The sequence below is a fragment of the Triturus cristatus genome, chromosome 6, assembly GCF_964204655.1.
Source record: "Triturus cristatus chromosome 6, aTriCri1.1, whole genome shotgun sequence".
Taxonomy (NCBI): domain Eukaryota; kingdom Metazoa; phylum Chordata; class Amphibia; order Caudata; family Salamandridae; genus Triturus; species Triturus cristatus.
The window spans coordinates 1522046224-1522064448 of record NC_140589.1 but is presented as its reverse complement, the minus strand read 5'-3'; the positions used below and the strand labels follow the sequence as shown (position 1 = coordinate 1522064448).

Here is an 18225-nt window from a genome sequence, read left to right as displayed (position 1 = left end):
TCTGCGGGACTGCAGATGCACGTTCCTATAGGGAAGGAATGCACTATGTTGTGCATTCCTTCCTGTGCAGGCACAGGAGGTGCAAAAATACAAGGGGGCTCAATAGGTGCCCCACTGCATGCACTCCCATGCACATGGGCAAGAGGGGCCCCTGCAAGGACCTCTTTCTTTCCTCTCTGCCACCAGTAGTTCTAGTGGGAGGATGAAGGGATATGGCCTCCCTATGTTATAATACGGAGCAAACAGGTATCCCTTTTGGAGCGCGAAACAGCTCCTTCAAGGCTTATATACGACCAATGGTACGCCGCGGGATAGCACACCTACTTTTAGGGGTGGGAAGGGAAAAGTTACTATTTTCTTTATATAACCCTCACCCACTCTAGTAGCGGCATGCTTCATCATCGGGTTCACCATGACTCCTAAAGGTCAGGGTGGGCTCTACCATATTTCAGGGAGCACTTATGAAGATAGGGTTTAAGGTGGTGTAACTTTAAAGATAAAGTCAAATTCCTCACCCACTTCAAATGTATTGGTAGCGAGGGAGGGAAGGTAAAGAAATATTATGAGGGTGTAAGGTTGTGATGGTCCTATGACCCTATATCACCAACATGTTTCAGCCCTGCTCTACTGGCATGTGTGAGCTCCTGGGCTTTTGTCAGGATGGGTTAGTAAAGAGGTCACTGAGACAAACGTTCCCACGGGGCATGAGAGTGTGACCCTGTAGTCAAACTTTCGTCAAGGGTCCCACCCCGTCTATATACATATCTTAGGCTCAGCTCCCCTGCTTGTGGTGAGTCGGGGTGAACCGGATGATGAACAATGCCACTACTAGAGTGCTGTTGCTGAACTCAGTGATACACATTGTATTGACCTCAGAAACATGAACACCTGATTGAGACTCACCAGTATCCATGCCTGTGACATGTAGACCACACAAAGATCTGTGCTCCTGGCGCTGTTACCTACTGAGCAGTCTTTCATGTGCTCTTAAGAGTTGCTTTCTCATTTTCTTTCTCTCCATTTTTCACACTAAGGGCCCAATTCCGATTTCAAACAGAAGGGCTCCGAACGATGGTCGGATTCCTTTCCAACCGAGCCATTCCGATGGGCTCAGTCGGAAAGGAATCCGACTCGGATTTCCGGATGGCTTATGATGGGCTCGGAGAGCCCGTCTGCCATCCGGAAAGCCTTCACTACTCCCCCGGCCGCCTCTTTACGACCGAGAGAGTACGATGGCAGTTTTCCACTGCCTTTTTGTGCCGGTGTTTCTGGCACGAAAAAGCAGTCTGAAACTGTCTTTGGGGCCCCCAGTAGGGCCCCCATTGGTGCGATGCTGCCAAATGGTTGCCTGGGGGCACCTATGGTGCCCCTCTGTTGATCCCTGCACCCGGTGGCAGGCACCTTGGGGTGCTGGCCACAGGGTGCAGGGATGAACTGCACCCCTCCATTTCACAATGCGGCCATGCATTCCGCTCAGAATGCATGCTCCTATTGTGAAACATACGAGTGCGACCGAACAGGGTTCGGTCGCATCGTACTTGCAGGGCCATAACCGACGACAGTAGGTCATTCGGTCACTGTTCCTGACAGATGTCGGACGGATTCAGTTCCGCCCGACATCGGAATCGGCCCCTAAATAGTGCGTTTTAAGAATATCTTGCTCTGTATCATGATTCATAGCATTCACTTTCATATCATTCTTATGATGCTCATGAAATTGTGAGGGGAGAAGACAAGTTTACAATACAAAAGTAGTCAAGGAAATACACCATTCAAGATACTGTTGTAAGATACCTTGTACATCTGAAAACAGTCACTGTTCAACAACACATAGAGATTTACCTCTTTTTTTATGTTTTACAGGGGGAATATGACCGAGCACAGAATTCTGCTAGCCCCTCACTGTCTGGATCTGACACCTATCCCAGAGGCACAACCAAACTACCTCAAAGCCAAAGCAAGCCTAGTTATTCAGCAAGTAGTTACCAGTATCCTCCTGTGTACCACAAATCTTCTCACTACAGCCAGCCTTCTCCACCTGCTAGTTCTCATTTCACGTCCACAGCTTCTTACCCAAGCTCCCCCAGTATTACTTCAAGTGCGTATCCTCCTCCTAGCTGGGGTTCATCTTCTGACCAGCAGCCTTCAAGAGTGTCACATGAACAGTTCAGGGCTGCGCTGCAGCTGGTTGTCAGCCCTGGGGACCCACGAGAGTATCTGGATAACTTCATTAAAATCGGAGAAGGTTCCACAGGAATAGTGTGTATTGCGACAGAGAAACATACAGGGAAGCAAGTTGCAGTTAAAAAAATGGATCTCAGGAAACAGCAGAGGCGGGAGCTTCTGTTCAATGAGGTAAGCTGTGTTTCTGTTTCGGACAATGTTGTTGTGGAATGTTTGTGAAGCATGGTAAAATCAACAAGAAATGTTAAGGTGGCAGTCCATTTGAGGCAGCTGTGTACCATGGAAGAATCGCACATCCAGCAGAAGTCAGCGGTCTTACCAATGTGTCTATGGTGGAAGTGGTGAAAGCCTCTTTAATATCAAGGGTGTGGACTGTGCTATGCTGCAGCTAACCTAGTGCCCAGAGGCTTACCCTTTTCACCTTATTTTACTTGTGTGACAAGCTACAGGACTTCAAGAGAGCAGACACCACACCTGCTAGCACACCAACCTGAGTATGAAAATGAAGCCTTGTGTCTATGTCAACCCTCTTATTTTTAGTGGTAGAAAATGCTGCCAGGTCTGATTTCAAATCCTTTTGGCCCACCGTTATTGGAGTTACTCCCTTTGCCCACAGTTATCGAAATGAGTGCGGTCTGTGCAGTGTACCATTGTGGAACAGTACAAATGATTGTAGCACATGGAAAAAGTGGAAAATTGTTGGCCAGGCACCACATAATAGTAAGGTTTCTCTGTTAATTAGATGGCCTCTGGCTAAGTTGAAGAGACTATGTACTATGTGGCAGGCACATGTACCTTGAACACTCTTTACCCAATGCCCTCTTCCTGCTCCCCCTTTCTAAAATGGCCTCCACCTTGTCATTGCAAGGAATCCCAGATTTGTTTTGGTGATGTTCATGTCGAAAGACTGTCTAATCAAACATCTAACCAATGATTCCTTATTGCTAAGACAGATGCCAGTCCCGAAGCTTATGGCGGCATCTGGATATATGGACAAAAAGGAGAGTCTTGAAAAAGACGACAAATATAACACAAGTGCACACACACATACACTGCAGTGTACCGTTGGGTATCCTTCTGTTAATTTATCTATCTATCATTAGAATTCTAGATCAATTCATTCATAGTGGCCAATTTAAGGATGTTGTGCTCCCTTAGTAGCTCGACCAGAGGAAGACTCTTTATGTTAGTTTCCAAAAGGGTCGAAATGCATAGTTCAGTACACAAGGAAGGAGATACATTTAGAGCCCAGTTCAGTATAAGAATTGGGAAAATACTTTCAAAGTTTTCCTTTCCTGCTTCCATGTACATTTGCACTTTTTAGAAGTTCTCAAAACATACCAAGGTTATGCCTGGAAAACTATGCCAGTCACATCTTTTCAGGCATACTCATAGCAAACCCTCGTAAATTCCTTTTTTTGTCCTGGGCAATGCAGTATTGTACACAGGGTACAACATTTTAGCATCCAGCACATTTAATTAGTTTTCTTTATGGGGAAATACATGTTCTCCATGGAAGAATACTATCCCCTGCATTTTTCAATGCATACCATGCCTTGCAATAACCACTCCACACTGATTTGAATGATTTTACTCCTGTGAAAAATTACAGAAGTGGGTGGTAGTTTTCCATAGAAGTAAAAGGATTTACATCTGCAAAATACCCTTTTGCGAATACCATATATTCATAAATGCAGTTTAGCCTTTAAATGTTGATTTAATAGAGCAAATGGCTTTGTGAATCAAGACCTGAACATATTTTGATTCACACAGTCAAAGAAGCCCAAAATAGCTTATAGGTGCAAAGATACATTTAGTTGTAAATGTTTTAAGTTACATTACAAACTAGTGAAGTTGTTAATCTGTCTGAGGTTTTTGGGCAGATTGTTTTTCCTGTTTGCTTCCTGCAACTTTCAGTGTTCTGCCGCCAAATCAGTACAAGTGCCATGGAGGAATTCTCAGATTGTGGTTAGTGCTAGAGCACAATGGTGTGGCAGGTTCGTGACATTGGAAAAGGCCTGATAATTAGTCAGGGATGTTTGCAATTATTTCCAAATTAGGCAGAGGACTCAGAGATGTTTCTGGTGCTCTGTGATTAGGCAGACTAGTTGTGCTCTGAAGGTGGACATATGATTGTTGTTACATAGTCGAAGGCTCAGTCTTTTGCCTGTTGAAGTCTCTGAATAGCTTTACTAATGGAATCCGGCGATATTGTTTGAATTCTGGATATTAAAACTGCCCATGATAGTGGTTATCAGTGTTGGTTACCTACCAGCTTGGCAGATTTTAGATAGGGCATACAGTTGAAATTGGGGAGTGGACTGCATTTGTGCATTGAAAGATATGTGAGGATTGAAAAGTACTGCAAACATCTGCACCACTTCTACAGGGGCTGGCAGTAGATTTAAGTAAGTGTGCCAAAAAGCATCTAGTTTAATGTAGTGTTCATCATTGATGATCAGGATCTCAGTTTAATTGCTGTTTAGTAGAGGCCATTAAGGTTCATCCAGTGTTTGACTGCCATGGGTAGTCTGATTGTTTAGCAATAAGGGAGTTGGTATGTAGTTCAGCTAGGAATTGTCTGTCTTCTGAATGGATCAGACAGTTATGTTTCTTGTCACTGATCAAATGGATTAGGGGACGCATGAATAGATTGAAGAGAATGGGTGCCAGAGTTGAGCCCTGTGGACTCCACACTCTACAGTAATGGGCTCCGAGGAGTATTGATCAGTTTAATTTGTTGTCTCCCCTCACAAAATAAGCATTTGAACCAGACATATAGATCCAGCACTTTTTTCTTGATTTCCATAACAGATTTTGCTCTTTCTAATGAAGGATGCCTGTTTGAGAATTGAATAGCAGGTTTATTTTATTGATGATAGTTTTGTAGCTGTTAGTGTGTGTCAACTTCGAGAAATGGAAACTTGGAGTTGGGCTGCTGCTTACCTGGATAGGAGTAAATCCAGATAGTTTATTTAACATGCAGAGAACAAATGCTTGTTTCATTGCATCAGTGTCATAGCTTTTTTGCAAGGACATATTAAAGAGGCAGAAAATATCACCTGGATTCAGTATGTTATTTTATTAGCTTGGAAGGCTAGGCTTCTTTGAGGGAGTCTGAGGGTCTCATTTTGGCTACAACTTTGATCACATCTTTTCTTGAGATAATATTGAAAGATGAAACTTTCTTTTGAAGCGCTCAGGTGGAAATGGGATGGGTTTGGCATAAAGGTTGAGTTTTGAACATCTTGGGTATTCTTGCAGAAGTAAATAGCTAAAGAGTCGCTTAGGCCTTGGGGAGGGTAAGCTGTATTTTTTAATTCAGGGTTTCGTAATGTAAGCTCTTTATAAATCTCCAAAAACTCCATGTTAGAATGTTTTCTGGTGGCCGTGCTTTCATTGAAGAGTGTGGTGAGATGTGTGTGCTAGCTTGGTGTTCTACCAAAATATTAAATTTTTATATAGATCCACACTCACCTTGATGCCATAGTATCCACTGCCAACATATAATTAAGGTAAGTAGACGTTTAATTAAGAAAATCTACTCTTCGCTATGTAACAATTCCAGAACATGAAATTAGCACATGGTCAAGAGTAGAGTGAAATAAAGCTTCCTTTCTCCAGCAGTTAACATTGTGCAGTTTCACCTGGGGAATAGTTGTCCTTTAAAAAAAAGAAGTCATTTTAAAAAAGAATTCACAATGTTTTCTCGCATTTGCCTAATTAAACTGCCTGACTGGTACCAAGTTGAACAGGTTCACATTACAACAATGAAAAACAATAGTCCTTTTGTTTGGTTATGTGTAACACATAACTTGCTATGTAATTTGCTCCTTTCTGAGTGTAAACCTTTATACAAAATCCCCATGTCAAGATATATGGTAAGCATGGTCAAAGAAATTTATGTGGCTAAACTCTCACAACACCTTTGCCAGGAAGACTCCACAGATGTAAACCAAAGTTCTATTTAAAGCGTTGGTGTGTCACCCCTTAGCAAAGTAGGCAGGGCTGAAGACTTATAGGCTGATTGAGAGCAGAGTCGTGATAAAGAATCCTCCAAAAAAAGCAGATTCCTCATCAACCTCTTAAGCGATATAATCGCCCTATTCAGGGATGCACAAGTGATAGAAATTCTGCAAAGAGAGACTAGATTAGTTAACTTTCATGAAAATGCAAGTGTGGTGTTCCTGTTATTTTGAGGGAAAAGAACATGTTGGGGAAACCAATGTGTGAACACTGACAGTTGCCTCCCAAATCTGGGGGTAAATTTTCAGTCCACACGATTGATGGTGGACATTCTACCATCATGTGACAAGTGGATTTTTCACCATAGTATCTATCTCCAAAGCTGCTTCTCTGATTGCAGATACTGCTATTTTAGTGGAGAAACTGCCACTGCTCTTGAGGAACACTAAACTTGGCAGATTTACTACTATTGCCTTGGCAGAAATCCCATTCCATGTGCAGAAAATCTGCTTCCTCCTCTCTAGAACCAGATCTTATACTGAAGGACAGTCTGTTGGGTGCAAACACCATAAACACAGTCCAAACCTAATGTATACAGGTTCCAACAATTATACGAAAAAATAAGTCTTTAGGCCAACTACAATTATAGCAGTCTAAGAGAAAAAATATATATTCTGAGGGCAATGTGTTCTTAGAGTCTCAATGGATGGAGAGGATGTGAGTCCTCATCAAGTAATAATGTCACAATATGTTATCAGGTTCAGTTAGGTCACAGTGATTTAAACCTGAGATAAACCTGTTGTAGCTGTAGCACAGAGCAAGCAGGCTTAAATTAGGAGAAATGTGTAAAGCATTTACCAGTACCCAAACAGTTAAGAAGTTAAAAACACATCACACTAAAAAGAGCCCTCCAGTTTATAAAAATAGAGTAAACTTTAATGAACAAAATAGATGTTAAAAGGACAAAAATCAGATGTAGAAAACCGGAGGTATGATTTTTAGGAGTTTTAAATAGCAAGTAAAGCGCTAAGCTCCAATCACAGCTATCTAGTCATGCTAGACTGGGTACAAGTCAGAAGTTAAGGCTGACTGCGAGCTACTGCAAGTCGGATACAGGAACCAGGGTCGTCCCAGTGGAAAGTTTACCTTGTGACTTAAAAGATTTTTTGAAGAAAAGTCTTCTTAGATTGGTCGCCTGGATTTTGACTGCAGGCTGGATCCGACGGAGGGCTAAACGACGGCGGCCTGGTGAAGTGCGAGTCTTTGGTGGGAGCCTTGGCTCCAGTGAGAAACTTGCATTGGTTGTTGTTGATGGCGGGAAACCTCCAATTAGGTAAAGTCCAGAATTTGTGCCCAGGAAGGTCTTGTTCGCGGTCGCATGCTGTTCGACGTTTATCTCAATGGAGCCTCTCTACATTCGGACTTAGAAACTTTTCTATAAGTTAAAATCCATTCAGCAGAGGAAGCCTGCAAGTTTGAGTCTGAACAATGGTTCAACTTCCACGACTACGGTTTCAGGGTCAGTCCCGGTGTTCTCTGATTTTCTGGAAGAAAAGTTCTGAAAAGGTTTCTATGAGTCCGGATTTTCAGGTTGTAGAGTCAGAGGAGCACACTTAAACACCCGCCAAGGGTCCAGGACCTTGAGGGCACCATTTTGGGGTTGGAACTGACTCTCCCAAAAGCCACCAGCAGGGTTCAGTAAACATTCAGTTGGAGCTGGTCCGCTGGGCTATTGGAAAGGAGGGTTCTTGTAGCTTTTGTGGCCCTGTAACTTAACATGAGACCAGCCAGTTGACCCTGACCCTTGGAGTCCACTTCTTTGCCCTAAGTGCAAGTGAGAGCAGGTTGAGCCCCTGGCATCTCTCTCCACAGGTTCAACCACAGATGCAGTCTTCTGTCTTTCACAGGTCCATATGTTTTCTGTAGATGTTATCCAGGGATTCCACATTTATGCCTGGCACCAGTTTGTGGGTGAGGGAAACTCCCTGACCAATAGGAAAAATATTTCTAGGGGCAAACATATGCACTTTTACATCACTTCTTGGTGGTTTGGCCCAAAACATTCCCACAGTACACAGCTCTGTCCAAATCCAACACTGCAGGATCTTTCTTCTCCTGGGCAGAGCTTTGAACATGCCCCATAGGTTTTTCTAGGGAAATGAGAACCTCCCCTGTAAACCAATTCCGAAACAGATTTTCCGCCCATTGGAATAGGTGCCATTCTGACCACGTGGACAATGGAAAGGGCAGGCCTAGGTATGAGTTCCTATGCCTGTGACAGGGGATGCCTGTTTGAAGCTTGTGCAGTTGGTGGGCACATCCTGCAGGCAATCCTGTCAGGCTTAAATCACACCTCTTCCCACTCAAGGCGTTTTTGTTCCCTTTTCTGGGAGCCATTCACACCTGCTTGCATGGGGCCAGCAGGCTGCTAGGTGACACTCAGGGATTAAGTCTGAAAAGGCTACCAGAGATTTTAGTCAGAAAAAGTGTGACTTTCTAAAGTCACTATTTCTGAAATAGTTGACAAAATTCTAATTTGGCATTAAGTTGGATTTTGTTTAATTATAAAAATGTGTGTTAGAGTATTTTACTAGCTAGTTTCAATTTGAAGTTATCCTTGTTAAGTGTAATAAATTAATCCAATGTTTTTTATGGCACAGTCAGCTTTGCTACAGTATAATAGAAGTTTGGGGCCTTTTTCATTGTTGGACATGTAAAAACATCAAATACATATGTCCTGCTTTTAAATACTATGCACCCTGCATTAGGGTTGGTAAAGTGTACTTTATTATATGTTATTCTTTTAAATGAAGCGTTAAGCCTGTTAAAAGTGACATTTTAACAGGTCAAAATGACAATTTTAAAACTGCCCATCTAGGCTGCTGTGGCACGCTTCGAGTCATGTTTACATGGTTACTTTAGTGATGGCACAATAAGTGCTGCAGTCCAGTAGTTGTATTTAACGTACAGGCCCTGGGTACACTTAGTACCGTATACCAGGGACTTATATGTAAGTTAAATGAGCCAATCGGGATTTTAACCAATTTGACAAGTTTTATAGGGTAAGTCTTTTTATTATGTTGTGTTGTTGCTGTTCTGATGTGATCATGTGATATTGTGCTGTGGTGCTCTGCTTTCTTGTATTGTTTTTATTTTCTGCCACTGTGTTGTGCTTTTGCGCTATTCAGATGTGTTGTGTGTCTATATTTGTGTCTTGTATTGTTGTACTGTTATGCTGTTGTTAGTGCTGTGGTGTTGTGCTTCTTGTATTGTGCTGTTGAAGATTATTTTGCACCTAGTTATGTTGTTTTTTGTGATGTCCTGTTTTGTGTTGTTGTTCAACTGTGCTGTTTGTGGTGTTTTCTTCTTAGGTGCTGTGCTGTTGGTATGAGAAAAAACACAGTTAAAAACTGAGTTATGGTTCCGGCTTAAACATGAAAAATCTCTGGAATTCATTATTTTGTGGTTCATAATGCAGACCATATACAAGTGCCACCCCTTGCTCTGTGTATCTCATCTCACATAGCATCACTGATGACATGACAACTCACATCATTAATAACATCACCACTGACATCATGTTAGGTTTTCTATTAACGTTGTGCGCAAGATCCAGTGAAAGTGATGTTCTTTTCTATTTCTGACCGTCCCCACCAGTGACCACAAATCCTAAAACACTACAGCGGGTGGTAGAAATGTGGAAGCGGAAATAGGAAAAGTGAAAAAAGACACAACTCTCCACTCTGTCTAATCACTTCTGAGGACAAAGATGCAATGCTTAAGACCCTACAATAATTATACCAATAAGTAACAGGTCAAGGATGCAGTGCTTATGACCTCGCAATGTTAACACCGACTAGTAACACAACATAGAAGCACAGTCATTAAATAACAGCACATACACAACCCAATAATTTTTAGTATGTTCATAGTGCCCTCCTTCGAAGCGTTAAAGGTAATGTCATATTTAGTCTGACCTCTAAGATCATTTATGGCAGTTGTAATTGCATTTGTCATATCAAGAGTTTGGTCATGAGCATTGCATTTATTGTGTGAGATATGGTTTCCAAAGATGTTGTGTGAGTTATGGCTATCAGAGCTCAACATAACTGGTGAATTGCAGTATTTCTTTTGTTATGATATGTAACCATAATTGAACTCTTCGTATCGGTTATTAAGAACATATGGGAGTTTTTTTTTAACATATGTGTTAGAGCCAAGCGGTCAGCAAGGCGATGTGCCCAAATAACAGAGGGGGGTAATCGCACTCCATGCATGGTCTTCGACAACCACTCAGAGGCCTGTCCCCTTTCTTATATATTTTTATTCTTTACCATCTGAAATGTGTGTGGACCCCGATGTGGTGGTTGCAAGCTCTCACAGGCTTGTGGTTCATTGATGGACCTCTCACAGGGTCCATGGACCCGCACGGGTTATCTACATCACACTGACAAGTTGCAAAGAAAAGAAATTGCCGGTGATTGATGTTTCTGCATTAAATTGAGGAGCTGGATGTACTATTAATCAGCATCCTGAGTGCAGACTCTGCCTGGTGAATACTGATCGTGTTCCCCCAGGAGCAGCTGTGTAACTGCATTCATGGTCAAATGCAATAAAGATACTTATATTTGTTTATGTCTATTTTCACCACACAGGTTGTAATAATGAGAGACTACCATCATGACAATGTGGTTGATATGTACAACAGTTACCTTGTTTGTGATGAACTTTGGGTCGTGATGGAATTTCTGGAAGGTGGAGCCCTGACGGATATAGTAACCCACACAAGGTATGTGTGAATCCTATAACCCAGTATTGTTAACCATGTCAAACATGTATCCTTATGCCTGATTTAAGCAACACATTAATTGATTGTGCCTTAATTTATGCTGGTGATTCTGAAAAAAATAAAACCTCAGAGGAAGGCATTATGACATAGGGCCTAACGTGCTCCTACTGTACGTGTCAATGATATTGCAGGTCACTCAGGAGTTCTCTAGTAAAATACAAGGCCAAAGTGGATGGAATTCCGAGGTTACTTTCAATATCTTTTTCAAACATAGACATTTTTAGGCGTGGGCAAAGTGGGCAATTGACAAGGGCCCCCCCTGATAAAGTGAGTGGGACAGTCGTGCTTTCTACCACAATTACCTTACTCATCAAGGACAGTTTCTAATTTGACAGTTGATCATGTTTAACAGATACTTAGCGCCACCTCTACTAAGGGTTTGCCTTTGGACAGAAATGCACAAACCATGCCGAACACTTACAAGTGCATTTACCAGTGGCAAAGCAAGGGGGTGGGGTGGTTCGCCCCGGGCAACACGAGTTTTGGGGGCGGCGGACCGAACCCCCTTGCTCTTACCTGCGGCTGCGGGGCCACGAACGCAGGGACAGTCGCCAGTCCCCCTATCCCCTGCTCTCACCTGCAGCCATCACGGGGTGGCAAACGCCCAGACCGCCACGTGTGGTAAAAGGTCTAGCTAAACCACTGGCATTTACATTCCTGTGCAAAAGTTAGTTTGTGCTGGAAAGATGTAATTTTCTCAGCACATATAGTACTTTGCACCACTTTGTGTCAACAGAGCAGTACTTGAGTGGATTAGTGCAAGCAACCATAATTTTTAATGCAAAAAGCCCACTCTGCTATAATATCCATGCTGGACTTTGCATCAAAACATAAAGGTTACTTGAAGCAGAATCTAATATGAAGTAATGTTTTCTTTTCTGAAAATGTTCCACAAATTGCATGCATGCTGCACGGTACAGCACATATATAATGCTTGATATGCTTAAGAATTTATCTAGGCATAGAATTGTGTACTAGAAGGGTATGCTGCCAGTACAAATCCTGTGCTAGACAGCACACACACCTTTGCACCTTGGGACAAACGTTATGCATCTTGGTAGGTAGCCTGTTAGCAGGCCAGATGTAGTGAGCTGCAGCAGGCCATTTTAATAAATAAGACTTTTCACTGCTTTCTCTCCCTTGAGCAACTTCGTGCAGCAACTTTGGCTGATTACTGCATTGCACTAAAAGTTAAATCTGCCCCTTAGTGGCCATTCTAGCCTGCCCAGCCTTAACCCTTGCACCACCAGGCAGGTGGTGGCAGTTAAATTGAAAGAAAAAAAAATCTGTATCATTTGCCACTTCGTATATCACCTCACCTCTTCTACCATGACAATCTCTGTTAACCTCTCTCACTATCTGAACTACTTTATATACCTTCAACCTCTTTCTCTCTCTCTCTCAGCTCTCTCTACCGCACCTCTCTATCAAGGTACCCAATATAGATCACTCAACTTCATCTCTCTCATTACCTTGCTCAGATAGGAGCCCCCAAAATACCTCATGCCTGGTGCCCCTCAATCCTTAAGATGTTACAGTTTTTAAATGCAGTAGAGGGCATTTGTATCCTCTTAATACATGGCCCCTTCATCACCCACGTGCCACCCACTGCCCTATTAGTTCTTTGGTATCTTGCACCTTCTAAGCAACAATCAGATAAAGTATAATAAAGGTGGAATCTGTAGTGTATTTTGGCCCATCAATAAGGGCTCTATAGTTGGTTTTATGTGAGTCCGTAGCAAAGACACTTTTGTGGGGTGTGAGGGTAACATGCAGTTCCCTGTATTGAACCCCTGCAGTTTAATATACAAATGTTTTAACTAAACCACAAATCACTAGATTTTCAGGAAATCACATTTATTAGAAAGGGGTCTGTAAAGCCCGTTGTTTATTTAATTTTTTATGTCACGTTTAAATGTTCTGCTCCAGTGCCTGCTTTTCACAGAGGTGCTGGTTCTGGCCGCAGAACAACCTTATACAAACAACTGTTGCAATAGAGTAGTTATGTCATCATTTTTACTTTAAGTGATCTCACAATTAGAATGTAATAAATAAAATAGGGAGTGAGCTTTTATACTGGAATTTCTGGATTCCGTGTATTAAAAAACAACTACTGGCAGTAAGACTCTGCTCTCTGGGGCACATGCATCAAAGCTTTTTGCAGTCGCAAACGGTGCAATTTGCAAAAATCGGTCATTTGCGATCGCAAAATGGGCTTTTGCGATGCATGAAACTATTTGGCACGCGCAATTTCGGAAATCGAAATTTTTTGCGATTTTCCAAATTGCGATTGCATTTAAGGAATCGCAATTTGCGATTTCTTAAATGCAATGCAAGAAGCACTGTGAAATAACGATTTTGCTATTTGGGGCCGCAGATTACCGAGCAATTGAACTGGTCGGTAATTTACAAAAACTTTGAAAAATGCATTTTTCAAAGTTTTATGTTGCACACACACATGGCCTTGGGGCATGTCTGTGTGCAACATGGGTGCACATCACAATTTCAGGGGTGCAACAGGGTGTCCTTTTAACACCCTTGAAATTGCATGCGCAATTTGCGGGTACCTCATGGTACTCGCAAATTGCACATGCAATTTCCTATTCATTCCTACAGGCCCATAGGAATGAATGGGAAGCCATTCCTTAATTGCGACTCACAATTTGCGAGCTGCAATTAAGGAATGTTTAAGAATCACTATTTTCATAGCGATTCCTACATGCATAGGCTTTTGCAAGTCCTTAATTGCGATTCCTTAAAAAGCGCAATTGAGGACTCGCAAAAGCATGTCTTGATGCATGTGCCCCTCTGTAGATTATTTGCGGTTGTTGAATTCGCTATTGCTACTCTAATTGAATGCATTTAGAAATGGTGGTAAGTACCTATGGTGCAGATCAGAGCTTCCGAATCCCCTCTACTTCCACGGACGGAATGATTTCACAGTCACACACGCTTACACACATCACACGCTGGTGGGGCCCATTACACCAACATTCACCAACATTCACCCTAAATCACTCTATCCGTGACCTGTAAAGGAGAAACACCTTCTCATTAACTCTTTATCTAATCTGCCTGTACTTTGAGGTCAATGCGACCAGCTAGTTGCTTGTAGATCTAACGAGAACATTTCACAAAATACACCAATAAATTCAATAAACATGACAAGAAATAACCACCCGAGACAGAAATTCAAACAGATTGTTCATTTATCTAAAATTTGTAGGAAAAACCAATTAAATGCAAATTTCATTTCTCTCATATTTACCTATTTACCTATTCTGTCTAAATGTCAGATCCTAAGTCAGAACCGGTCCTCTGTAGAAGAATTAGAGTCTTCTGTCGTCATGTAGAGTCATCGTCCTCTCCATCAGCATAGGGACCTCGCATCATCAGCTCGGGAAGAAGTGGCGCTAGACCTCTCCAGTCTACTATTATTTATACTAAAATTTACATTCTATAAAGTTACATTTCTTTATTCAGAACGGATGAATGGCGGAAATAATGTCATCTTGGTACTTTTTCGATATTATGCGAGATTTTCTCACGCATAGATTGTCCCAAATAATGAATAGCAGAATTGAACGTCCATGACTAATTCGATACTTTTACGGATGTCTCTACTAGGTGAATTTGTTTCAATTGTGAGTTCATTACAAGTTCGTATCAACTTTTCCGTCTTCCAGGGGCTTTTGGCAGATGTCCCGGACTTGTCATCATGCTTATGGCTTTTCAGTTCATCAGAGGTGCAAGGTCACAGGCAGAGCGAAGCCTTTCTGTAAATTTCCATCTACTCGAGTGCAGGCTGTAGATGGCAGCTATTTTCGGGTAGGCCACATTGGACAACTTAAGCAAAAATAAACATAAAACAGAATTACTGCACAGAAATGATTATACAGTGTTAATCCCCTGCTAATACCCTTATGTGTGTGTATTTATCTAGCCATTTGCGACATCAAAAGCCATTATTGCATATTAATTTAAGCGCAAAATACCATAACATCACATAAGCAACATCGTTTTCTGTCAGTTTGCTCACCAACTTAGTTCACTTATTATTGTAGCCATGCAATAGCTTTCCCACGTGTAATTCTCTTGTTAATAAGGTTGATTAGACAACATTCAACAAACTTTCAATACTTAATAATTAATCAGTAGTACTTTTAGTTATAACATGCGAAAATGAAACAGATATTTGGTTTTAAAGTAAAAACCCTGCTCCATGAATCCCCCCTTTGGTGATATATAATCACCACAAAAAAATCAAAACCCCCAAAAAATCAATTTTGTCTCCCCTTTTGGAAGAATTTGAAATATCTTATTGTTCTTATTCATGTTTTAAACCCTAGTTTCCATCTCATCTTCCTTTTTGGTTTCTATATACATGCTTTCTCTTAGCTCTTCTAGTTCTATTTCTTGTGGATCTCTTTCTGGTTTCTTTTGTCTCCTTTTAACATTTTCTTTTGTAATTTTCTTTTTATTTCTTCTATATCTACAACACATACATCCTAATCTAAGGATCAATAATGCAACTATTACACAAGTTAATGGAAATAATATCTTACCAAATATGGTACTACCTATCTTAGCTACAAAGTTCTTAATAGCAATCATCTTGTTAGCCATTTTAGTCCAGATACTTTCAGCTTCCAGTGGTACTAATTCTTCATGCAAGTCAGTAATATTTTTGATATAGACTTTTAGATCTTTACTTTCGTCAGGAATGTAAGTGCAACAATGTTGAACTTTCAGCATTCCACAGATTCCACCCTCTTTTGGCAAAAGAATGTCAAGGGCAAGTCGATTTTGCATTGCCATTGCACGCAAAGCAACCATTTCTGTATTAACCAAAAGAAAGCCTCCAGCGGTGCTTGTTGACAAGCGATCCACCACTGTTGACAGCTTCCGAATGCCAAATGCATTCAAAGAAATTCCCACTGCTGGAATTAAAGCTCCAAAAATATCTCCTACTATTTCTGTCCATGTTTCTCTTCTATAACGTGTTAATGTGTTAGAATGTTCAGCATCATCTGCTCTATCCATGTGAAAAATCTTTGGAAAGACCAGGCCAACATAACATGTACCAAACCAATGGTCAGGCAAACGGTAATAAGCCTTGTTCCCACAAATATAATACACTCCCGGGAAAACTGGATCTTCTCCTCCTCTAAAATCCCATCTGGTTGCAATAAAGTATGTATCATGGCACTCACTAGTCCCTATGAAATAATAATCATATTGGGATCTCTTTCTAGTAATTCACAGTTTTCCTTTCTGTGGGGCATCTATAGCCATAGTTGGACTGGCTCCATCTTTCAACTCCTTTTCTTTTTCAATATCCCACATTGTATCACTCATTTTATGCCCTTTTGCTTTCTTGTGCATGTTCAACCTTCTTCTCTCAACCATGTCTAGAAAATTCTTCTCTTCTCCTTTCAAACTGCAAGTTAAATTATTTCTAAAAACATATTCTAAGGTTAATTCTTTGGTTTCTAAAAAAATCTCACCTAAAGTGTTAGCATCCTTTGCAGGATTCAGTGCTTTATTCATAGGCAACTGCCCAAGAATATTATCTATATTAGACATATTGTAATCTAATTTCCCTAACTGATAAAATATACTAATCAACACACTACAGGAAATTCCATACGTAGCCGGAAGATGATGATAAGTCACTCCTTCCGAAACAGAGGCAGGTAATTGCATGCAGACGTAGCAATCCCTTACTTCCATTGTCTTTACGTACTCATACAACAATTTAGAAAAAACATTGCTAGAAAAATCGTTAATTGACCTATCTTTATGTATATGTACATTACTAGTTCTAGTTGGAACTACCTTTAATGGACTCTTCCCCATATTAGTCTTGTTCTCAGTATGACCTTCTAAAGTGTCTATAGTGACTCTAAATGAAATCAGTAGAGCAAGCACGCTCCAAAGCAGCATTAATAAACCTGTACAGCAGCAGCACATTTTGCACCATCTTTTCAGAAAGGTACATCTACTTTTATTCTCAGTGTTAGCCATTTTGTTAATTTGACCGTGTCTTGACTTAGCCTCTTCTACTCCTCTACTGAACTTTTAAGGGCAGCAAGTACCGACCAGATTATTAAAATCTACTAATTTTAGTATTACTTCTTCTTCTCTTCTCCAAGTGAATTTCCTTTGATTCACTCAATTTGGATTTTCATCACTTTTCACTGTCTCTTCATCATCATCAAACTGTATTAGGTCCTGAACATCCGTCTCTTCTCCAATGTCGGACAAGATAACTCTCAGGATTCCCACAGCTTCTTCTTCAGCAACCTCCTTCAGTAAAGCCTCCTCTGGACTTCCTTGGCTGTCCGCCTCTTCTCCTTGTTCAGGCAGTGCCACATACGTCCATTCCGGTGACTTGTACCTCTGGTTTGGTTTCCTTATTCTTTTAGTTCTCTCAGGTATCTTTGCTTCTTCTTCTTTGGTTGGATTTTGACTAGACACTTCGTTCACTTGTTCAGCTTTCGAAGAGTTAACACGTGTCAGTCTGTACCTTAGTCTCTTTATCTTATTTGGCCAAAGATCTCCTTTAGCATTTCTCTTTTGCTTTCCTTCTTTATTGTTTCTTTCTCCAAGTCAAGTTCTCTTTCTCAGGAGTCATCCTCCATGTATCTCATTGTCACTTTCATCAGACTCTGTTTCAGTTGCTTCTGGTTCGTTAACAGTTTTCTTTTCTCCAACAACTTCCTTTTCTCCAACAGTTTCTTTTTCCACCACTTGAGATTACCCTACTTCTGTACCTCCTCGGGTCTCCGACACGCAATCTTCTTGCTGTCTACTTGTCCCTTCACCTAGCTTGTTGACACCTCCTCTGGGTTTTTCCGCAATCTGTCCCTCTCTGTCTTTGTCTGTCCCTTTTTCTTCAATATTTATCTCAGGTGGAACGTGTCCAATTTCCTCATGTGATTCAGGTGTCTCTTCTGTTGGAATGTTCTTTTCTTTTCTTTCTTTCTTTTTGTGTTGGTCACTGTCAATTGGAACCTCAGACAATTCTTCTGAGTCTGAACTCGCTTCTGCAGTTTGCACTGTTCTCTTCAGAACCTCTTCTGGTGGGATGAAAATTTATCTTGACTCACTTTCCCCACTTTCAGGATTCTTTTTCCTTCTTACTGCCTCACTGTCTGCATCGTCACTGGAATCTGATTCTTCAAAGTATTCTTTTCCAGTACCATCTGTTGGATTTGGAACTC

At 41.2% G+C, this 18225-nt stretch overlaps 1 protein-coding gene across 2 annotated transcripts in view; it reads left to right on the top strand.

Moving 5' to 3' along the window:
- The window catches only part of PAK5 (p21 (RAC1) activated kinase 5), a 795393-nt gene that overhangs the window by 667610 nt on the left and 109558 nt on the right, over window positions 1-18225 (top strand). For both annotated transcript variants that reach the window (XM_085612660.1, XM_085612659.1), the window contains exons 4-5: window positions 1864-2355; window positions 10806-10939. In XM_085612660.1, the coding sequence (XP_085468786.1) occupies window positions 1864-2355; window positions 10806-10939 (626 nt within the window). The remainder of the gene's footprint in view (window positions 1-1863; window positions 2356-10805; window positions 10940-18225) is intronic.